This window comes from Aspergillus sclerotioniger, assembly GCF_003184525.1.
Source record: "Aspergillus sclerotioniger CBS 115572 chromosome Unknown BO94scaffold_20, whole genome shotgun sequence".
Classification (NCBI taxonomy): domain Eukaryota; kingdom Fungi; phylum Ascomycota; class Eurotiomycetes; order Eurotiales; family Aspergillaceae; genus Aspergillus; species Aspergillus sclerotioniger.
In genome coordinates, this window is record NW_020291010.1 from 36,744 (window position 1) to 56,650 (window position 19,907).

At 54.4% G+C, this 19,907-nt stretch overlaps 9 protein-coding genes across 9 annotated transcripts; 4 read left to right on the plus strand and 5 right to left on the minus strand.

The window, feature by feature from the left end:
• Positions 1 to 966: 966 nt before the first annotated feature.
• BO94DRAFT_536804 (polysaccharide lyase family 1 protein) lies at positions 967 to 2,788 on the plus strand. Its single transcript, XM_025612114.1, has 5 exons — positions 967 to 1,517; positions 1,587 to 1,730; positions 1,787 to 1,912; positions 1,968 to 2,064; positions 2,125 to 2,788. The coding sequence occupies exons 1-5, from the start codon at positions 1,318 to 1,320 to the stop codon at positions 2,677 to 2,679; spliced, it is 1,122 nt and encodes a 373-aa protein (XP_025465581.1). The 5' UTR covers positions 967 to 1,317; the 3' UTR covers positions 2,680 to 2,788.
• Positions 2,789 to 3,274: 486 nt separating this feature from the next.
• On the minus strand, positions 3,275 to 5,464 carry BO94DRAFT_536805 (alpha/beta-hydrolase). Its single transcript, XM_025612115.1, has 3 exons — positions 5,073 to 5,464; positions 4,535 to 5,020; positions 3,275 to 4,487 (listed from the first exon to the last, which is right to left on the minus strand). Exons 1-3 carry the CDS (start codon positions 5,193 to 5,195, stop codon positions 3,438 to 3,440), a joined length of 1,659 nt encoding a protein of 552 aa, XP_025465582.1. The 5' UTR covers positions 5,196 to 5,464; the 3' UTR covers positions 3,275 to 3,437.
• A 706-nt stretch (positions 5,465 to 6,170) lies between these two features.
• Positions 6,171 to 7,701, minus strand: BO94DRAFT_144555 (NAD(P)-binding protein). The gene is made up of 2 exons (XM_025605748.1): positions 7,290 to 7,701; positions 6,171 to 7,234 (listed from the first exon to the last, which is right to left on the minus strand). Exons 1-2 carry the CDS (start codon positions 7,366 to 7,368, stop codon positions 6,351 to 6,353), a joined length of 963 nt encoding a protein of 320 aa, XP_025465583.1. The 5' UTR covers positions 7,369 to 7,701; the 3' UTR covers positions 6,171 to 6,350.
• A 683-nt stretch (positions 7,702 to 8,384) lies between these two features.
• Positions 8,385 to 9,758, minus strand: BO94DRAFT_547801 (TPR domain protein; the record flags this gene model as incomplete). The annotated part of the gene is made up of 1 exon (XM_025613355.1): positions 8,385 to 9,758. One exon carries the CDS (start codon positions 9,756 to 9,758, stop codon positions 8,385 to 8,387), a length of 1,374 nt encoding a protein of 457 aa, XP_025465584.1.
• Positions 9,759 to 10,768: 1,010 nt separating this feature from the next.
• Positions 10,769 to 12,477, plus strand: BO94DRAFT_144776 (calcium/proton exchanger). Its single transcript, XM_025605751.1, has 3 exons — positions 10,769 to 11,367; positions 11,433 to 12,247; positions 12,301 to 12,477. Exons 1-3 carry the CDS (start codon positions 10,990 to 10,992, stop codon positions 12,335 to 12,337), a joined length of 1,230 nt encoding a protein of 409 aa, XP_025465585.1. The 5' UTR covers positions 10,769 to 10,989; the 3' UTR covers positions 12,338 to 12,477.
• Positions 12,333 to 14,007, minus strand: BO94DRAFT_536808 (uncharacterized protein). Its single transcript, XM_025612116.1, has 3 exons — positions 13,474 to 14,007; positions 12,628 to 13,415; positions 12,333 to 12,559 (listed from the first exon to the last, which is right to left on the minus strand). The coding sequence occupies exons 1-3, from the start codon at positions 13,795 to 13,797 to the stop codon at positions 12,481 to 12,483; spliced, it is 1,191 nt and encodes a 396-aa protein (XP_025465586.1). The 5' UTR covers positions 13,798 to 14,007; the 3' UTR covers positions 12,333 to 12,480.
• Positions 14,008 to 14,422: 415 nt separating this feature from the next.
• BO94DRAFT_144526 (vacuolar calcium ion transporter) lies at positions 14,423 to 15,888 on the plus strand. The gene is made up of 4 exons (XM_025605747.1): positions 14,423 to 14,843; positions 14,896 to 14,979; positions 15,032 to 15,750; positions 15,799 to 15,888. Exons 1-4 carry the CDS (start codon positions 14,532 to 14,534, stop codon positions 15,860 to 15,862), a joined length of 1,179 nt encoding a protein of 392 aa, XP_025465587.1. The 5' UTR covers positions 14,423 to 14,531; the 3' UTR covers positions 15,863 to 15,888.
• On the minus strand, positions 15,835 to 16,392 carry BO94DRAFT_144721 (uncharacterized protein). Its single transcript, XM_025605750.1, has one exon. It carries the CDS (start codon positions 16,233 to 16,235, stop codon positions 15,915 to 15,917), a length of 321 nt encoding a protein of 106 aa, XP_025465588.1. The 5' UTR covers positions 16,236 to 16,392; the 3' UTR covers positions 15,835 to 15,914.
• Positions 16,325 to 19,813, plus strand: BO94DRAFT_536812 (plasma membrane calcium-transporting ATPase). The gene is made up of 4 exons (XM_025612117.1): positions 16,325 to 16,434; positions 16,538 to 18,973; positions 19,035 to 19,417; positions 19,471 to 19,813. Exons 1-4 carry the CDS (start codon positions 16,426 to 16,428, stop codon positions 19,772 to 19,774), a joined length of 3,132 nt encoding a protein of 1,043 aa, XP_025465589.1. The 5' UTR covers positions 16,325 to 16,425; the 3' UTR covers positions 19,775 to 19,813.
• Positions 19,814 to 19,907: the final 94 nt, after the last annotated feature.

Here is a 19,907-nt window from a genome sequence, read left to right on the forward strand (position 1 = left end):
ATTCAATCAAATAATACGAAGTAATCAATCCATCAATCAATCAATCAATGTCAATCAAGAAATAACAGGTCTCGGACGAGCCCCGATGAGATTCCGAGGAGGCCGAAAAGGCCAGGATCATGAAGGCAGCGTGGAAAACGGCAAGTGGACGAGTGGGAGAGACAAAGAAGGCTTGGGGAGATTCTGGAAAAGCAATGATCTGCCGTCTTGGCAGCCTTGGCAAGCGGTGTCCCGCCCGGCGAACCAATCATCGTGGCGCTTAGCCCAACACTAGCCCCGATGCCGCGTGTTAGTGGGTGGGGTTAGGGCTTCCACTTTGCAATCCCGACCAACGGTGGGGATCCCTCCCACTCCCACTCCAAGGGGAGAAGGGGGAACATTGAAAGATGATGATCATCATCGATATCGCGATCATCCTGTCCATGGCTCGACAGAGTTTAGCACCGCCATGCCAGCCGGTTCCAACGCCGAACACCTTCGGCTTCCACCCTGCACGGGTTCCGCCACGTCCGGGCCAAAGGGTCCCGACGCGCCCTCCGACAGGCCCTGTATCAGGTTGGGACTTGGAAACACGAGGCTAAACAGAACGGCCGGCTAGTTCAACGGCGGGCTCGAGGAGCCGCGTCATGCTGGCACGATCGAATCAACCCGGAGCTGCCAGTGCCCACGCTTTCTATCATCCCCGGTTCCTTCCTAGACGCTAGGTAGCGCGCAAGCCATGGGAAACCATTAACCACGCGCTACCATCGAGCCGGGCATGAAACCGATGGCCACTCCGCCATCTACTCGAAACCATATCAAATTAAGCACCCGCGGGTCCACTTCTTCTCTGGGTGAGACTCCGTGCCGCTCGGACAGCTCACTGGATGTCCCCAGTGGGGGTGTTTCAAAGGACCCCCTCAACGCTGACGATCGCCTTCCCAAAGCACCCAGAGCAAACCCGGGCAGCGCCATGATCGGCGGTGGCATCACCATCGCCCGGACCCAGATGTTTATTCTCCTTCCCTGTCCACCGCTCCCACAGCTCCACCCACCGTCATCACGGCCGATATTGTTCGAGATTGCACTGGAGTCGCCGTGGACCTCTTCTCCGAACTCAGGAGAAGGAGAATGTCGGAAGTAGTGTTCCAAACCTCCAACGGCCATGGCATCCGAGGCCAGCCCGTCATCTATATAAGAGACGAGCCGTCGACCGTCTCCGATCGTTTCCTCTCTTGCTCAACACACACAGTCTTTGTCATTCTTTCTCTCGTTCTTTCATTTGTTTCCTCACTCTTGTCACTCTTTGTCATATCATACCATTTGCCAACTTCCAGGATGAAGTACGCTGCTGCTCTCACGGCTGTTGCCGCTCTCGCTGCCCGCGCCGCTGCTGTCGGAGTGTCGGGCACCCCCGAGGGTTTCGCCTCGTCTGCCACTGGCGGTGGTTCTGCCACGGCCGTCTACCCTTCCACCACCGATGAGCTGGTCTCTTACCTCGGTGATGACGAGGCCCGTGTCATTGTCTTGACCAAGACGTGAGTACTCCGCTGGAGTGATGGGATATCCCAGAGAGGAGAATCCGGCTGACTAGGATCGAATGCTAGTTTCGACTTCACTGACTCCGAGGGCACCACCACCACCACCGGTTGCGCTCCCTGGGGTACTGCCTCCAACTGCCAGCTGGCCATCAACCAGGACGACTGGTGCACCAACTACGAGCCCGATGCTCCCACCAGCTCGGTCACCTAGTGAGTTTTCCGACGCGAGCAACTTCATCGCGGATCCAAGGGCTAACCCGAGACAGCGACAACGCTGGTACCCTCGGTATCACCGTCAACTCCAACAAGTCCCTGATCGGAGAGGGCACCTCCGGTGTCATCAAGGGCAAGGGTCTCCGCATGGTCAGCGGTGTTTCCAACATCATCATCCAGTATGTGGCTCCGATTCCCCTAGAACCGCTGGACCGAGGCTGACATGCTCCACAGGAACATTGCTGTCACTGACATCAACGCCAAGTACGTCTGGGGTGGTGATGCCATCACCCTCGATGACGCTGACTTGGTCTGGATCGACCACGTCACTGTATGATTCCCCATACCCACCCCCCCAGAATCATGATCTCCCTGACTGACAAACTCCCAGACTGCCCGCATTGGTCGTCAGCACTACGTCCTCGGTACCGAGGCTGACAACCGTGTCTCCATCACCAACAACTACATCGACGGCGAATCTGACTACTCTGCTACCTGCGACGGCCACCACTACTGGAACGTCTACCTCGACGGCTCTTCCGACAAGGTCACCTTCAAGGGCAACTACCTGTACAAGACCTCCGGCCGTGCCCCCAAGGTCCAGGACAACACCTACCTCCACATCGTCAACAACTACTGGGAGAACAACTCGGGCCACGCTTTCGAGATCGGCTCCGGTGGCTACGTCCTCGCTGAGGGTAACTACTTCTCCAACGTCGACACTGTCCTCGAGACCGACACCTTCAAGGGTGCCCTCTTCTCCTCCTCCAGCGCTTCCTCCACCTGCGAGTCCTACATTGGCCGCTCCTGCGTTGCCAACGTCAACGAGGGTGACCTCTCCGGCACCTCCACCACCGCTCTCGAGGCCTTCAACGGCGACACCCTCGCCACTGCTGATGCCGCTAGCACCAGCCCCGCCTCCAACGCCGGTCAGGGTAACCTGTAAACGGCTTCTCGTTGGATTAGTCGTCTCGGGGATATCTCTTCTGGAACAGACAAGACGAATCCTGCTGCTGTACAGCGGGAGTGTGTTACTACCATAGCTTCTATCTTAGCCTAATTGATAATCTTTCTGAGATGGATTTGGTTCACTAATCTACCATATACATATTGCCCATGGTAAATTACCTTTCTGTAGTGAAATCTGAGACCTATCCACCTCGGAATTATTCCACTAGCCAAGAGGTATCTCTTTTGGTCTAGTTGGAAGATTCTGACAGTAAATAGATCTGCCCGCAGGCATCAAAGCCCTCTCTCTGCCTGAGGTTTTAAATATGCCTTAGGCCTACATTCTGCCTCCGGCAATAAGTAAACTTCAGGCAGAAAGAGAGCCTAAGGCCTTCCACATGATGCCTGAGGAAACCCTTACCTGATGTATGCCTGAGGCCTAGATGAGCTACCGTTCCATTGCTATTCATCGTGGGTTGTATGCAACCTCTGCAAGGTATCTACTTTTCTGGGACAAGGTTCTGTCACGTTCACAACAGTAGGCCAAAACGATATACCGCTGGCATCTGGAGAATAGACGGAACGAAGACTGTATCCCAACAGGTTCTAGGAAAGGCAACATAGCCCGCAATACTTGTATCGTAGAAGCATGTAATGGAGATCGAATTTCAATAAATCAAAACCTTACTGAATGATCGCTTTGATCGTCAGATTGGCAAGGACAATCCATGACCTGTCATGATAACAAGTAAACACTCAATAGTAAAATCCCAGCTGCCACCAGTCACACCTCCCCCGGTCCGTTGGATCCCGGATCTGCTTAATTCCAGTCCCTCCCAGATCCATCATCGTCCTGTTGGGTCCATAAGGCGTGAACTCAGGCCCAATCTTCGAACGCGGCGCGCCCCCCATCGCGAAGCTTGTGATGTAGTCCTGCAGGACGTATGCGACCGTGGCGTTGACTTGTTTCGATGAATCCCCGTCGTAGAAGGTATATTGCACGTCATCCTCATGCAGGCCGGGAGACACATCAAAGAGATATGCGTAAGTCTCCCCTTTGTACACCTGGTTCAGGTAGTAATTATTACACTGGTATCCGTAATCGGCCATAATGGACGATGCGCGTCCCACCGCGTCGTGATATCCCCGACTCCCATTGAAGACAGGCGGATACAGTTGTTGCAGAAGATAATCAATGGTGCCGGGTTGGATCTGCGGGAACGTCTGCCGGAGATATCGACGATATACGTCTTCATGTATAGCATCGGGTGTTGTTGTTCGTAGCCCTTCATTCGCGTTCCGACCGAGCATGATCTTCATGTACCACTCGTATTCTGTCTGGAGGATCAGTTCGCCAGGCAGGGCGGAGATGACAGTCCCGTCCACGGTCGGACCATAGAGATTCGATCCGTAAACTGAATATCTCGCTACTTGATATGCATTTGCGGCAACGAGTGTCTGCGATGGCAGTTTCCGTGTTTGATCCAATGAGCTGACATTGAGTATATCCAGGAACTGGTGGAAAGCCAGATCCTGCTGCTCAAAATCAGGAACGGGGATAAAGGCTGGACTTTGCAAGATGGCGCGCTGGAATAGCGCTTCCTCATGTCGGAAAGCGGTGATGTGATGCATGATAGATCCTGCACCGGCTGATTCGCCCATCACGGTTACTCGGTTGGCGTCGCCGCCGAAGAAATGAATGTACTCTTGCACCCAGCGGAGGGCCATGCGTTGATCCACGAGCCCTGCATTGGCGTTGCCGGATTCGCGGAGTCCGGGGCCGCTGAGCCAGCCGAACGCTCCCAGCTATGGCATGTTAGCATACGAGTGTGGCATCAAAGGGGAACCCTTACGCGGTAGTTGATGGAGACGAAGACGACTCCGTCCCCGAATCCCATACTTCGCTGAATTAGTCCACTGGCACCCGGGAACTGGCTCTTGTCTCCGGTGGTGAATCCACCGCCATGGAACCAGACAATGACAGGCACTCGGGGGCCGCGGACGGGATCAGATGCTCTGAGCATTATCCGTGCGGGGACTAGGATGTCGAGAAAGAGGCAGTCTTCCGTTTCCCGTGGGTCTCGTGGCTCGGGGTGATAAGGGTAGTCGAGGACGTCTGTCGATTTGTTGAACGGGATCCCTTTCAGATAATCGTCGACAAAGTCCCGGGCGATGGCCGTCTGCCAGATCGGAGATGCCTGTGGGCAGATTCTACCTCCCATGCCGTCCTGAACTACAGCGCGGTCTGTTGATGGTGGTAGGGGGATACGGAAGCGATTGTCTCCAGTAGGAGGTGATGCGTAGCGAATGTTGCTGAAGTTGTAGTAGTCTCCGGCGGCCTAGAACATTAGCCAGGGGCAATCATTGCTGGCGGTTGATGGGAGGACCCACATTGTATCCTGTTGCTCGGTGGATGGCGTACCCTAAGTCGACAAGGGGGAGATAGACGGAGTGAGCCTTGATGGTGGCCGACAAGTAGAGCGAAGCCAGGGCAAATCCCAAGATAACACGCATGGTGGCTCCGGCCTACAACAGTGGAATCCCATGATTGGACTGGTGGTCGGAATCTTGGCCACCATCATATATGTTTTCGTCTACCGAACAACACTCCGAAGACAATAGTGCTGGTGATACTGTAATACTCCCCACTCGGACGTCGAAGGACTCTCAATATAACCAGGTAGGTTGAGGTGTTTTCTAGATAGAGTCAACGAGATCATCCGGAGGTAATTTTTAACGTCCCGTAACTTTTGTGCATCCACGATGGGCCAAAGGGTAACACCTACATGTCGCACAGGAAGGGGAAGTGCCTTCGTGATGAATGTCAAGAGACCCATCATATGAGCGCCGAGGCGATGCAGAGAACAAGAGGCTTTAACTTCCAGCTGCCTGAGCAGAGTTAGGGGGTGAGGGTTCCAAGTCAAGGAAAAGGGGTCAGTCCCACAAAGGCAGTCTCCACGGATGTACTGTATCACTCAAAGCAAGCATCTAGCCGAGAGGTGCGCAAGGGGCTGATCACCACCGATCAGCAGGAGGGCTGATTCCATTCCCCAGACTTCGAACACCCCTAAGAATCGCTCACCCATGCGGAGGCATGCCAGCTATAATTCATTAGATGTACATGGCCAGTTCCCTTTCAAGACCAACGGGCAAGCAATGTCTGATGGAGATTGATGTCCGACTAGTCACACAGACAAGTTGGTGCAACACGGGAAGGATAGCGTCTTCGTCACCCGACTTTGCACACTTTGCCTGGAAAGATTCATGTAGTGACTCTGAAGTTACCGTTACAGTGAGCTTGCATTGCATTGTGTGCAGGTTCCCGCAGAAAATACCCTGACGGTGTAGTCTGACAACATCTTGAGGTGAAGGCACTAAGCGCTAGGGACTTTGTGCAGCCAAGGGGTTTTCCAGACGTGGAAATAGGTTCAGATAATGAATGGGGCTCCAATTAGACAGTCTAGGTAAGGTAGTGCGCGTTGATACCATGCTGTAGCCCAATGTAGACCGCGGGCGAATTTTGGAAAACAGGTTGGCTACCTCTTTCTGTAGTAGACGACGGTACCACCCCATTGCACTTCGATGTCACACCTTGAGGAGTTCCTCTCCTAATATGACAGACCACGATAGAGCTAGAAGCCGGGGCATACAAAGCCACACACGCGGCGATCATAGTCCCCAGATGTCCTTTTGCTGTAGGGACTTCAGGATTTGCTCGGCCCCTTTAGCGTTCTTACTTGCCAGTGAACCATCTCCGAGAGCTCTCTCCGGACCAGGGTCATTGAGAGCCTCAACCCTTCGTGTTGAATTTCGCACGACTTCTAAGACAGTGCCTCCTTGCAGATCGTCCTCCACCAGACACCTGAACATGGCAAATGCCACCTCTTCGGGAGTGGCCCATCCGTCCTTTTCTTGGTCTACGAGCATCAACTTTTCGGGATTATCGGTCCACAGTGGCGTTCGGATTAGGCCCGGGGCAACCGCATTGACACGAACGCCGATAGCCTGCTCAAGCGGACCCAAGCATCGGACAAAGCCCGTTACGGCAAACTTCGACGCCCCATACATGGGACAGACTATGTTAGGCATTTGACCCGCGACGGAGGAGATGTGGACGACGCGCCTTGGATTATCCGGGGCGACAGGGATCGCATCTGGGCCCTTCGGATGCAGCCAATGTGACAGTGCTAGTTGGGTAGCCCGGATAGGATGGGTGATGTTTATATCCAACAAGGCGTACCGGTCCCCATCAGCTTCGTCCTTGCTTGCCTGGGATCCCGGCGGATGCCAGAAATTCGACCATACTGGCTCGTAGACCCCAGCACCGGGGCAGAGGATATGAAACTCTTCAAACAGGGACAGTGTTTGGGTGAACATACGGTCCAGGTCCACCCAGGAAGTGACGTCCGTCCGGATGAAGACGGCTCGAGGCGACGTATCGGTGGCCCCATGCCTAGCAATGAGTTGCTCGGCTTCCGCACGGAGGGTAAGATCGGCGATCACCACATTGCAGTTGCGTGATAGAAGAAGGGATGCGAAAGCAAGATTAATACCTGGTGTGGATTAGACTGCTGTCGACGAGGAGGGATGAGGGGAAGAGGAACTGACCCGATCCAGCACCTGTAATGATAGCGGTTTTCCCATCGACCGTGAAAGAGGGGATGCTTGCCCCAGCCAGCTTGGTCATTTTCGTGGTCGTGACGTTGAGATGATGAAATCAGCCGGGCTGATGATAGAGTAAGGCCAGCCGCCGTCCTCCCTGGTAGACACCGGGGACTAAATAGCGATGCATTCGTGCCGAGGGAGCGGGGAAGCTGGATGTCCCTTATTCCGTCGGTGGTTGCGAGCGGGGAACTGGCAAATCAACGAGGGCAACGTCAACCCGAGCATCCCGGGGCAGGGGTCTGTGGTCTATGCGTGCCCATCAGGAACATTCTCCTCCTTGGATCTCGGCCATAGACTTGAGGGATTGGGAAGTCCAGAACCATGGTCACAATTGTGTATTTAGCTGGTGCGATTCAGGATTCCAATGGTGGTACAGCGAACCATCCACGTCTTCGCTGGCATATGATGTCACAACGTTGGGGGGTTGGAGCTTGATGTGAATGGAACGAATCAAGAGACGGTCGGAGGCCCGAGATACTGATAGAGCATGATTGCGGAGATAAGCGGGGATATTGGCGATCGGAGAGAGGCAGGCCCACCCTTATTAAGGTAGGTAGTAGTAGTAGTCAATAGTAGTGTAGATAGATAAGGCTCGATGGCATGAGTTGCATCTCCCGCGAGGAAAACAAAGAAGAAACAAGGTGGCAGTCGTTGGAGGGGGGTCTCTTGGCAAGGGGGCAGTGCTGCGATGATGCGCTGCTGCTCAGCCACACTCCACTCCAAAAAGGTCCCCTCAAAAAGCGAGTCTGGCCCTCTCACGGCCTTTCCTGGGGATGGTCTCACCCTTCATCGGTCCACCATACCAGAACAAACACGAACAAAAAGCCGCCTTCATCAACGTGCAGTAGAATAGTGCCTATGTGCTCCCTGCAATCACTAACCATACCCTATGTAGCAGTTGGCGGTCTGGTTCATGGATCCAGTCCCAAACACAAACGCCGACCGATGATCATGGACTCATTAACAAGAAGAAATGTACTTTCAAGAGAAACAGAAACGGCCATTACACCCGAGGGCCTGTCCAGTCACGGCTACACCTCAATGATGTACATTCCGGACGCGCATCGCCGTTGTCCGATCCGCCGCTAAGACTCGACAGACGCGCACCAGGTCTTCCATGGACGCCTGCGTGTCGGGATGTGTTTTTCCTAGCACCTTCTCCCGACCGCGAACTGTTTGTTCTGCGAGCTTCTCGGCCTCATCCCATCTCCCTTGTGACTGGTAGATGGCTCCCAGATTCGCCATGGTGGTTAGTGTATGGGGGTGGAGGGACCCGAGGTTCTTCTGCATCAATCGCAGCACCTGCGCCGTCAATGCCTCCGCCCTGTCAGTGTGTCCTTGCCCCTGGTATGTCAAGGCCAGATCGGCCATGGCGGTAAGCGTCAAGGGGTTCTGGTCCCCCCAGATCGACTTCATCGCGGCCACTGCTTGTACCCCTAGCCTGGCGGCCTCCTCTAGCCGATCTTGACATCGGTACGTGGATGCTAGGTTAATCATGGACATCAGTGTCTGGGGATGCTGATCGCCAAGCTCTATCTTGCTTGTCTCGACGACCTGCGTTTCGAGATGTTCCGCGTCGTCCAACCGACCGAGGTCGCGGTACATCGATGCCAGGTTGGCCATGGAAGTGAGCGTCAGGGGATGCTGGATTCCGAGGCTTTCTATTCGGATGTCCATCACCTCGGACTCGAGCTTCTCTGCCTCCCCTAAGCGACCCTGCTCTCGATATGTGGCCGCCAGATTGGACTTCCATGTCAAGGTGGACCCGTGGTGGTCGCCCAGTACTCGCGCACTACGTTCAATCACCCTCTTCTCCAACCTCTCTGCCTCATCGTATCTTCCCATGTGGCTGTACGTGGTCGCCAAGTTTCCCATTGAGGTTAGGGTGGACTGGTGATCCTCGCCCAATCGTCGTGTCTTGATCTCCAATAGACACAATTCCAGCGTTTCGGCTTGTCGCCAATGTCCTTGCTTGCGGTGCGCGGAGGCCAGGTTGGACATGGAGGCCATGGTCTGCGGGTGATCCTCCCCCAGCACCCTCCGCCTAGCCTCAGTCACCTGGCGGCCCAAATCGATCGCTTCCGTCCAACGGCCCTGGCCATAGTACGCCGAGACTAGGTTGTGTATCGCTATCATAGTGAGCGGGTCGTTGGGGCCCAGCAGGGTTCGTCGGGCGTCAACCACGATGGTCCCGACATCTACGGCGGCGTTCCACTGACCCCGTTCCAGAAAGGTGAGGACTAATCCCCCGAAACGCACCAAAGCAGCACTAGGGTCGCCCGAATCCTCGTTGCTGGCCCGTTCCACCACCGCCTCTAACCTGGTGGCTGCATCTGTGATCCCCTGGCGTCGATAACGTTTTGATAGACTTCGGAACGCACTAAAGAACGAGGTGGACGGCGAGATATCCATCGAGGGAAGCAGGGCGGTCTTCTCGCGACACCAGGATCTTGTTCTAATAGGATGGCGGTTGCGGAGTGTTGGTGAATGATTCGAGCGCAGGGCAAACCGGGGTGGAAAGGAGGAACCTAAGACGACCCAAGGGACGAAATTAATAAGCTGGTCTGGGAGCGATAATGACTGCAAGATCGGGAAGAAAGTGGAAGGCCGGACTCGACACTTTGCGATTCCTGGGTGCAGAGGAAAGATACGGAAGGGGAGGGGGAAGATCTGGGGCGCATGAGCTGCTGCCAACGGGAAGCAAGCGAGCGAGCGAGCGAGCGATGGGAAGAAGGATGGTGACGACGGGGGCCGGTGATGCTGGAGCACGACGGTGGGACAGGTCGACCGCTTCGGCAGAGGATTCTGGGAAGGACGGACGACCGACGACTGAAGGCCCCGTTCGCTGCCGCCAAGCCGCTAGGCCGCTGGATGATCCCATCGTCAGTCAAAGTCCGGCCGCAACTGGCACCAACGTGTTATCGCCGCCTTCTGCCCGGCGACATGCAGGTGCTTAGCTGCCCCAAGGCTCCCCTTCATCTTACCTGCATTATTGGAAACTCGAAGGGGGGAGGGGAAAGGAGTCCCTTTGGCTCGGGGAGACCTGGGATTGGCACTGAAAGGTGGAAGGACCCACCCTTGGGACGCGATGGAATCATGGACATGGAGAGACATGGACAGGAGTCACAGGACAGCGTGACCAGCCGGCACCCGGAGGAAAACTCGTCCGCAAGCGGCTCCTTTGAGTCCGTAAGTCCTTGAGGAGAGGAGTGGGTGGGCGGGGGGGAAAGGAAATCCCCCCAATTTCCTCCTCGGCCTTTGCATTTCAGCCCTGCCGTCAGAATTCAAGACCATCCTTTCCGTCCAGAAATAGCAGCCGCCCGCATTACCGTTCCGAAACGCCGCCATACCGTTCGGGACGGTAATACCGTATGATATCCGTCTGGTCTGTCATTCCCTCATTCTTCTCTCGGCTTCTCGCTTGCTCCTCTCGACTCATCATCTCTCTCTGCTTCCCCCTCCATCGTCCGTCCTGCGCTTCCGTTGCTTGCTGCTGTTTAACTGGCGCGATGATCGTCGCGGTTTGAAATTAGAAGGCAGGTTTCATCAGCAGAGGTCCGTCTGTCTCCCAGTTCCCGCCGCCATCCATCGCCTGTCAGTTGTCACGTCAGTTGTCATCCTCCATTCTCGCCGTCGTCCCACCATGTCCCGGCCAGAGCACAACGACCCCTTACCGAAAGACCCCCAAGACAACCACCACCACCACCATCCGGACATGCCATCTCAGCCGCAGTCTGGCTCGGCGGCTGCCTCCTCCGCCCACGCCCATCCGTCCGTCATCCAGAAGATTGCAGCAGCCATTCCCACCTCCGGCGCATATCCGTTGCTATGCTTCCTGCCTCTGGGCCTGATGGCAGATGTCCTCCATTGGAATCCCGTTCTTGTCTTTCTCTATAACTTCCTTGCCATCATCCCCCTCTCGGCCGTGGTGTCGGACTGCTCCGACCTGCTATCCGACTACCTGGGGGAGCTCATGGGTGGACTAATCAATGCCACCTTTGGAAATTGCGTGGAGCTGTCGGTGAGTGCCCAGAGCTGGCAAGATGCAAGAGCGACCGATCTAACCAATGGGCTTATCTCCTCTAGACCGGAATTCTGGCCCTCGCGCGCGGGGAAGTCTACTTTGCACAGTCCGTCATGATCGGAAGCATTCTCTCCGATCTCCTCCTGATCCTCGGTTGCTGTCTCATCGCCGCCTCGTACAACACCTTCATCCTACACTTCAATAAACCCGTCACGGGCGCTCTAGCCTCCTTGATGGTTGTCACATCTGTAGGGCTGATCCTGCCTTCCGTTCTTTACTCGACCTTTCCCTTCGATCTGGGGGAACAAATCATCGCGTTTTCACGCGGCACCTCTGCCGTCCTTTTACTGCTGTATGGAGGGTACTTGTACTTCCAGCTGGGCACCCATAGCCATCTCTTTCAACAGCAGGATGACAGCCCGGATAATGAGAGTCACTCGTCACGAGAGCCACAGCACAGCTTGAATCGACTCGTCATCACCCTGGCTCTTTCCTCGCTCGGTATTATTGCCTGTGCTAAGAATATCATAGACAGCATCCCTGCAACTGCTGCCTCACTGAATATCTCGAAGACTTTCATTGCCACCATTCTCATACCCATTATCAGCAACAGCTGCGAAGGGGCAGTCGTCATCACTGCCTGTACTGGTGGGGGAGATGTGAATTTCGCCATCAGTGTCATTGTCAGCAGTATCCTGCAAATTGGATTGTTCGCCATCCCGTTTCTCGTCATGCTGGGCTGGGTAATTGCCAAGCCAATGACCCTTTATTTCGAGACTTTCCATACAGTCGTACTCTTCTTCTCGGTTTTGCTGGTCAACTGTATCCTGCAGGACGGCAAATATACCTATATCCACGGAAGCATGCTTGTTGCCATGTACGTCATTACCCAGACTTTTTGTTGATCAAGCTGCTAACTGTCCTATCCAGGTATGCTATCCTGACGCTTGCTTTCTACGTTCGGTAAGCCGTAGCCATGAACCATGTTTGTTTACATACAGAGAATGAGTAGTTATAACGCTTTCGATCATCCTATGTTTTGGGCACCATTTTGGGATATACTAGGATATAATTATATGCATATACCATCTTGATCATGAATTTGAATGATCATGTGTTCACGATCGCGACGTCCTTGGTGGTACTGATACTGGGACAGACATAGAAGGCCACCCCCGTGATAACGTATCTATGAGCTGGTTAGTATCCAGGTAACAACAGCAAAGAAGGAACTGGGCAACACGAGGGGATACTGACGTTCCACACAGCATTAGCCCATCAAAATAGTTGGCTCTCCCTTCATGAATGACATGACTCATAACCATGGCTGCCAGAAACAGCATGGTGGCCTCGAAATTATCCATCTGTAGAGTGACGGATTGGCCCAATGACCACCCCATGAGAACCAAGGCCGGGGTGACCAGCAGAGTGAGGCGAAGAACGCTATTCAGAATGGTCCGGACCGCGGCCTCTACATGGCCCTGTCGCGAGATCACCACAATGGTGGCATATTTGGTCACGTTACCCATCAGTGGTACCCAGACCAGGATGGGGAAACTAGTGCCTGTCCCCCTCTCCAGCGACACATTAACGCTATTCACTAGATGTATAACACATACGGTCAGACAGGCCACCCCGGCAAGTAGAGCAAGACCTGCGCCTCTGGGAGTGAAGACACCCAAATGGTGGTCCGGATGGAGTTCATGCATGCGGCCCTCAATACTGGAATCGTCCAGCTCTGCGCGGCCTGTGCGTTCGACAACATGGAATAATGCAGCATGCGTCTTGAGCTGGAAGAGTAGAAAGACGGCAAGGAGCGTGAGCAGGATGATGGCAATGCCGTACGAGACAAGTCGAACCTCGTGGCTCGTCACAATCGCATTGATGGAGATCGTGTCCAACGAGGGAAATGTGACCATTACCCCGGGGAGAACCAACGCGATGCATACCATGATCATCAAGGATGACATGATGCTTGTCAACGTGCGGTCGAAGGTCAGATGTTCCTTGTCATAGCCGGAGATCAAGAAACAACTACCCAGCACCTGAAGATCATTGGTCAATGCAACAGACCCAAGCACATGAACAAAGATTGTGGCTCACCAGAAGCGAATAACACAGGATGCTGCCAACCACTACCGAGTGAAAGATGCGGCCCTGTCCCATTTGCGCTGACACAATGCCCACCATCAACTCCACCGAGTTCCCCAGGGTCGCTTTCAGGAGCTCGTGGAGAAACGCGCCCAGGGTATGCGACAACTCAGCAATGGCAATGGTGATCAGGGCCATTAGGGGAATCAATGCGCCAAGGTTCAACCAAAAGACCACCTGTCTAGGCCATCCCAGAATACCAGACACGAACCCCAAGAGCACCAAACCGGCCAGGGCCCTCAGGAAAGGGTGGCTTCCAATCGTCACGATGGCCATGTGGAAGGGATTGGCGCGGCCGTGGAGGGGCCCGGTCGGCAGGAAGCCACGGTCGGTGGGCGATGGCGTTGGGGGATTTGACTCCGCCGACAACCCAGATGAGTCCTCCATCGTGATTGAGTGATGGTGGCGGTGTCTCATGGCGGGCATGCTGGACGCGGTAGATCTACTCCAGGGGTGAAATATCCAGAATGGTTGCTTCTCTTGGGCAGCACGAGCTCGCGGATGCTCGCCGTTCAGCTGACTGGCGCACTGGTTCCCGAGGCGCGGCTGATGTACCTTACCACTTACCACTTAGCAGAGTTACCGGACCTGGCCGTATCCGCGGTAAGGGGGTACCGTACCGCTGTCCCCGAGCCCGAACCAAGCGTCTCCTGGGCAGGCGGGCCCCTCAGCCTTACAGGGCTGGGTGGCAGGTTTTCATTGGACAGCCTCTCCACCTCCCCGTCAAGGCCGAGAACCTTAGCGCCTAGGCACCCCTATTCTGACCCAATGGCATTGAGTGCTTGGGCTTAGCCCCACCCACCCACCTGCACCTGACGCCTTTTGCGTGTAAACAATTGTATCGGTCACATACAACGTGGGTGAAACCGTACCTGACGGTAATCCGCAGAACGTCCCCCGCTCGCCTTAAGAATTCCGGCTAGAAGGGATCGCGACGACCTATTGACCTCTTATGCTCCTCCTCCTCACGACCTTTCCTCCCCCCTTGATTCCTCTCTACTCATGAGCTCATGAACTTCAAGATGGCGTTTGTAGAAAGTGCCCGGGAGATGGGGAGGCCCTCCCCCCTGGCCAACCTGTGGCATATTATTGAAGTGACTCTCTTCTCCAGCTACACAAATGTGCTGCTGGTCTTTGTGTTCCTGGGGATCCTGTCCGGTTCCCAGGAATGGAATCCCTCCGCCGTGTTCATCCTCAACTTCCTGGCCATCTTTCCACTGGCGTCATTGCTGTCCTTTGCGACCGAAGAATTGGCCAAGAGCGTCGGACAGACCGTGGGAGGCCTGATCAATGCGTCCTTCGGCAATGCCATCGAGATGATTGTGAGTGTATTTGATCTGGTTTTGAGTTTCCAAGCTAATCAGATTCCCCCAGGTTGGAATCACAGCGGTGACTCAAGGAGAAATCCATATAGTCCAATCCTCCATGGTTGGCTCCATCCTCTCCGGTACTCTACTGGTATGGCGTACATTGCTCCCATTGCCAGCCAGAATATCTGACTATTATCAAGGTCTTGGGCTGTTGTTTCTTTGCTAGCGGCTACAACAAGGAGACCGTGCTTTTCAACGTCGATGTGACGGGGATCATGTCGTCCCTGATGATTGTGTCCTCGGCTGCTCTCATCATCCCATCCACTCTGTACTCCACCGCTCTCTATGCTTCACCCAATGGAAGCGAGTACATTCTGCGCCTGTCCCACATTACTGCCGTTTTTCTACTGATCTTCTACTTTGTCTACCTTTACTTCCAACTAAGCAGCCACGCTCACCTCTTCAGTGGAACCGAAGACGATGATCAAGAAGAGCGCCAACTGGGACCCATCGCCGCCAGTCTTGTCCTGGTTCTTGCGACACTGGGGGTCACCGTCTGCTCGGACTACCTGGTTGATGGCGTGGATGGCTTCGTAGAGGCCTACGGCGTTAGCCGAGCCTTTCTGGGTCTGATTGTCGTGCCTATTGTTGGGAACGCTGGTGAATTTGCAACCACTGTCAAGGCAGCGAAAGAGGGAAAAGTGGATCTGGCGATTGGAGTGATTGTGGGAAGCACCCTCCAAATTGCCCTTTTTGTGACGCCGTTCCTGGTCCTTTACGGCTGGGCTCTTGGTGAGCCGATGTCCCTCCGCTTCAACACGTTCGAGACCGCTTGTTTCTCACTGGCTGTTGTGGTGATGAACTGCTTGATTCGGGAGGGGCGGTCCAATTACTTTGCGGGGGTCTTATTATGCGGAACGTGAGTTGTTCTTCTGTTTCTCTCTATTGCCTTCTAACGTGCTCCTAGGTACCTGATCATCGCAATTGCGTTCTATGTACACCCGGATATCGTTGCACCCTCGGAGTACTAGGCAACCACTTGGCGGTAAATAAGTATCCAGTGACGCGTAAACAGGAGACCTGTCAGATATTCACCCCTGGTGTTATGATGTGGAATCCCACCCCCAAGTAATCGCCACTCCGAAAGCCGCATCCCCTGGGTTCCACCCACATCACGATACGACGGGCGTCCGATGGCTTTGATGAATCAGGCCAGGAACTGATCCTGCCGGGTGAATTAGGCAAAAATACGACCGAGCGGGGAAGCCGAAGATTACCGGCTGGTGTTACGCGGCTGCCTCCGCCCGGTATCGCCCCAACCAAAGCCACCCACCGACGGGCCACCGGGCGATTCTCTCGCTCTCTCTCGCGTCTCTTCCTCCGTCCTCTCATCTGATCTTTCATTGTCTCATCCCATCTCACTCGTCTCACTCAGGGGGGCGGTGCACCTGGCGCTTGGACATTCTGTATCTATTCTGTAACCTTTATTCTCTCCCATGGTGTGAGCTTCGTCCGCCATGACACCAGTAACGACCAGATCCGCGGTCTAATTCCATCCCAACCCTCGCGGTAGCATGAGCTCTCAGCCGGCGCTATGAAGGAGGCAGGTAGTCCAACTGTCCAAGGGCCTTGGCTCACATTTGCTAGTGGCCCACCCTCGGACCGGAACCAAGCATAGAGCCGATCGTTTACTAACGTCCCTCAAGAGCCTGAACGAAATGCCGGTCGCCGCTCACGAACTTCTGGTCAGGGGTAGGCACGGCGCGTTTGAGTTCTCGGCTGAGCAGTTGAGCGGCCTCATCGAATCGCGAAGCCTCGACACCTTCTACGCCCTTGGTGGCCTGCCTGGGTTAGAGAAGGGACTGCGAACCGACCGGAATACGGGATTAAGCGTGGATGAGTCGGGCCTCAAGGACCATCACTCCCCGGAGACAGCCTCGCCCATCCACAGATCATCCCATCACCATCATCATGATACCGAACAGTTCGCAGATCGACGCACCGTCTTCGGAGATAACCGCCTGCCCATTCCCAAACCACCCACGATCCTGCAATTGATATGGATGGCCTACAACGATCACGTTCTCTTCCTCCTAACCGGTGCAGCTATCATCTCGCTGGCCCTAGGTCTCTATCAGACGTTCGGGACCAAGCACATAAGTTCGAATCCGCCAGTCGAATGGGTAGAAGGAGTCGCCATCATCGTCGCTATCATCGTTATCGTACTGGTCGGCGCAGGCAATGATTTTCAGAAGCAATGGCAGTTCCAGAAGCTGAATAAGAAGAAGCAGGATCGTGACGTGAGGGTCATCCGCTCCGGTCGGTCGCAAGAAGTCACTATCCATGACCTGGTGGTCGGGGACATCGTGCACATGGAGCCAGGAGATGTTATTCCTGCCGATGGCATCCTGATCCAGGGTCATCATATTCGGTGCGACGAATCATCTGCAACAGGCGAGTCGGACCTGTTACCCAAGCACTCCGGAGATGAGGTCGCCGAGGCGTTTGCCGATTGTCGGGATACAAAGCATCTCGATCCGTTCGTCATATCTGGCTCAAAGGTTGCCGAAGGCGTCGGGTCGTTTTTGGTCTTAGCAACGGGGGCGCATTCAAGCTACGGCAAAATCCTCTTAAGTCTCGAGGAGGACCCTGGATTCACCCCACTGCAGTCGCGACTCAATGTGTTAGCCAAGTACATAGCCAAATTTGGCGGAATTGCTGGCTTGGTGATGTTCGTCATTTTGTTTATCAAGTTCTTGGTTGGTCTGCGCCATTCAACGGTGTCTGGGACCGAAAAGGGTCAGAACTTTTTGAATGTTTTCATCATTGCCTTGACCGTCGTAGTGATCGCCGTTCCCGAGGGCCTGCCTTTGACCGTGACTCTGTCTCTTGCATTTGCCACCACGAGGATGCTCAAGGATAAGAATTTGGTCCGTCAGTTGTGGGCCTGTGAAACTATGGGCAATGCCACCGACATCTGCTCGGACAAGACCGGGACACTGACTCAGAATAGGATGACGGTGGCCGCAGGAACGATTGGCACAATGGCAGAATTTAACAATCCACAACCCCAGATAGACGGCGTGGCTGGAGCTGTGCCAACTACTGCTGAGTTCACATCTCATCTCAACACTGGCATTAAATCGCTCCTTCGGGAATCAATCGCCATCAACACCACCGCCTTTGAATCGAAAACAGATGGGAGCCGATCGTTCGTCGGATCCAAAACCGAAGCCGCCCTGCTAGACTTCGCACGGGACCACTTGGCCATGGGTCCGTTGGATGTGGAAAGATCAAATCATGAAGTAGTGGAACTCTTCCCATTCAGTGCTTCTCGCAAGTATATGATTACTGTGGTCCGCCTGGGGGAGGGTTATCGAGCATACGTCAAAGGAGCGGCGGAGTCATTGTTGGGTATCTGTACGAGTTCCATCATAGACCCAACAGGAGGGTTCTCCATTGTCGCCCTGGACGAGAATGCAAAGCAACTCCTGCGGCAGAAGGTAGATGTTTACGCCTTGCAATCGCTGCGGACAATCGCCTTGCTCTTCCGAGACTTTGAGACATGGCCCCCAAACCAGGCAGGGGAGATTCAATCAGACACACTTGACATTGATGATATCCTGCGGGGCATGACCTTCCTTGGCATTGCCGGTATCCGGGATCCTCTGCGACAAGGGGCCCATGATGCCGTAGAGACTTGCCACCGGGCAGGCGTGACGGTACGAATGGTCACAGGCGACAATCTCTTGACGGCCCGATCTATCGCTCAGGAGTGCGGCATCATCTCCAGCACCGAGGACATTGTCATCGAAGGACGGGAATTCAGAAACCTGACCGAGGAGCAGCAACTTGAGATTGCGCCCCGACTCAAAGTTCTGGCCCGATCCCGGCCCGAAGATAAGCGCACGCTCGTCCGAAGGTTGAAGGAAATCGGGGCAACAGTTGCTGTCACAGGAGATGGGACGAATGACGCCCCCGCACTTACCGCAGCCGATGTTGGCTTTTCCATGGGAATTTCGGGGACAGAGATTGCGCGCGAGGCTTCCGCCATTGTGCTGATGGACGATAACTTCAGTTCGATTGTAAAGGCAATCATGTGGGGGAGAGCAGTCAGCGATGCGGTTCAAAAGTTCTTACAGGTAAGACTGCTTGCTGTAGTCCGCTTCCAGTCCCTGCAAACATTCTAACAGTCTTCATTAGTTCCAAATAACGATTACCTTTACCTCGGTCGGACTAGCGTTTGTCACGTCTGTGGCCAGCTCCAGCGAAACATCGGTGCTGACGGCCGTGCAGCTGATGTGGGTCAACCTGTTCCAGGACACATTGGCAGCACTGGCGCTCGCTACTGATCCACCGTCGCACAAGGTATTGGATCGGATGCCAGACAAAAGATCGGCTCCTCTGATCACGGTGCCGATGTGGAAGATGATCATCGGCCAGTCAATCTACCAGCTTGTCGTGACATTGGTGCTTCACTTTGCCGGCAACAGCATCTTCTCATACAGCACCTCCCATGAGCACTCTCAGCTGCAAACCGCCGTATTCAACACGTATGTGTGGATGCAGATATTCAACTTGTACAAGTGAGTTCCCTCTCTCTTATTTGCGTATCCGCTGGCTCTAATCCTGGCCTCAGCACCCGCGTACTCGGAAACAACGTCAACGTCCTTGAAGGCGTGCACAGAAACTGGCTCTTCATCGGAGTCAGCGTCATTATGGTTGGGGGGCAGTTGGTGATCATGTTTGTTGGAGGTCGCGCATTTTCGATTACCCAGCTCGACGGTGTGCAATGGGCCTACTCGATAGTGCTAGGAGTATTATCGCTTCTAGTTGGGGTTCTCGTGCGTTTCATTCCCGATATTCTAGTGGAGCGTCTATTTGCTGGGTTGGCGGCTATTACAGGTCCCCTGCTGAGGCTCCTGCGTGTGAAAAGGGATTGACCCTTTCAGTCGCGCTGCCGTGTGCCTTTTTTTTTTTTTATTCTCAAGATATAGTATATATCACCTGCTTTAACATTGCAGCTTAATAGATCACATATGATATTTCTTCACTCAACGTCTTCAATCACGAGTG

What these genes read in the sequence shown, in the direction of transcription:
- BO94DRAFT_536804 (XM_025612114.1), top strand. Translation starts at nt 1,318, where the DNA reads ATGAAGTACGCTGCTGCTCTCACGGCTGTTGCCGCTCTCGCTGCCCGC. An exon ending in CCCACCAGCTCGGTCACCTA is followed by an intron (nt 1,731 to 1,786) that starts GTGAGTTTTCCG and finishes AACCCGAGACAG; the next exon opens with CGACAACGCTGGTACCCTCG. An exon ending in TCTGGATCGACCACGTCACT is followed by an intron (nt 2,065 to 2,124) that starts GTATGATTCCCC and finishes ACAAACTCCCAG; the next exon opens with ACTGCCCGCATTGGTCGTCA.
- BO94DRAFT_536805 (XM_025612115.1), bottom strand. Translation starts at nt 5,195, where the DNA reads ATGCGTGTTATCTTGGGATTTGCCCTGGCTTCGCTCTACTTGTCGGCC. An exon ending in ACCGAGCAACAGGATACAAT is followed by an intron (nt 5,021 to 5,072) that starts GTGGGTCCTCCC and finishes CTAATGTTCTAG; the next exon opens with GCCGCCGGAGACTACTACAA. An exon ending in TCGTCTCCATCAACTACCGC is followed by an intron (nt 4,488 to 4,534) that starts GTAAGGGTTCCC and finishes AACATGCCATAG; the next exon opens with CTGGGAGCGTTCGGCTGGCT.
- BO94DRAFT_144555 (XM_025605748.1), bottom strand. Translation starts at nt 7,368, where the DNA reads ATGACCAAGCTGGCTGGGGCAAGCATCCCCTCTTTCACGGTCGATGGG. An exon ending in CATTACAGGTGCTGGATCGG is followed by an intron (nt 7,235 to 7,289) that starts GTCAGTTCCTCT and finishes AATCCACACCAG; the next exon opens with GTATTAATCTTGCTTTCGCA.
- BO94DRAFT_144776 (XM_025605751.1), top strand. Translation starts at nt 10,990, where the DNA reads ATGTCCCGGCCAGAGCACAACGACCCCTTACCGAAAGACCCCCAAGAC. An exon ending in GAAATTGCGTGGAGCTGTCG is followed by an intron (nt 11,368 to 11,432) that starts GTGAGTGCCCAG and finishes TATCTCCTCTAG; the next exon opens with ACCGGAATTCTGGCCCTCGC. An exon ending in GGAAGCATGCTTGTTGCCAT is followed by an intron (nt 12,248 to 12,300) that starts GTACGTCATTAC and finishes TGTCCTATCCAG; the next exon opens with GTATGCTATCCTGACGCTTG.
- BO94DRAFT_536808 (XM_025612116.1), bottom strand. Translation starts at nt 13,797, where the DNA reads ATGGCCATCGTGACGATTGGAAGCCACCCTTTCCTGAGGGCCCTGGCC. An exon ending in TCCTGTGTTATTCGCTTCTG is followed by an intron (nt 13,416 to 13,473) that starts GTGAGCCACAAT and finishes AATGATCTTCAG; the next exon opens with GTGCTGGGTAGTTGTTTCTT. An exon ending in GGGCTAATGCTGTGTGGAAC is followed by an intron (nt 12,560 to 12,627) that starts GTCAGTATCCCC and finishes ACCAGCTCATAG; the next exon opens with ATACGTTATCACGGGGGTGG.
- BO94DRAFT_144526 (XM_025605747.1), top strand. Translation starts at nt 14,532, where the DNA reads ATGAACTTCAAGATGGCGTTTGTAGAAAGTGCCCGGGAGATGGGGAGG. An exon ending in GCAATGCCATCGAGATGATT is followed by an intron (nt 14,844 to 14,895) that starts GTGAGTGTATTT and finishes AGATTCCCCCAG; the next exon opens with GTTGGAATCACAGCGGTGAC. An exon ending in GGGGTCTTATTATGCGGAAC is followed by an intron (nt 15,751 to 15,798) that starts GTGAGTTGTTCT and finishes ACGTGCTCCTAG; the next exon opens with GTACCTGATCATCGCAATTG.
- BO94DRAFT_144721 (XM_025605750.1), bottom strand. Translation starts at nt 16,235, where the DNA reads ATGAAAGATCAGATGAGAGGACGGAGGAAGAGACGCGAGAGAGAGCGA.
- BO94DRAFT_536812 (XM_025612117.1), top strand. An exon ending in CGGTTCAAAAGTTCTTACAG is followed by an intron (nt 18,974 to 19,034) that starts GTAAGACTGCTT and finishes AGTCTTCATTAG; the next exon opens with TTCCAAATAACGATTACCTT. An exon ending in CAGATATTCAACTTGTACAA is followed by an intron (nt 19,418 to 19,470) that starts GTGAGTTCCCTC and finishes TCCTGGCCTCAG; the next exon opens with CACCCGCGTACTCGGAAACA.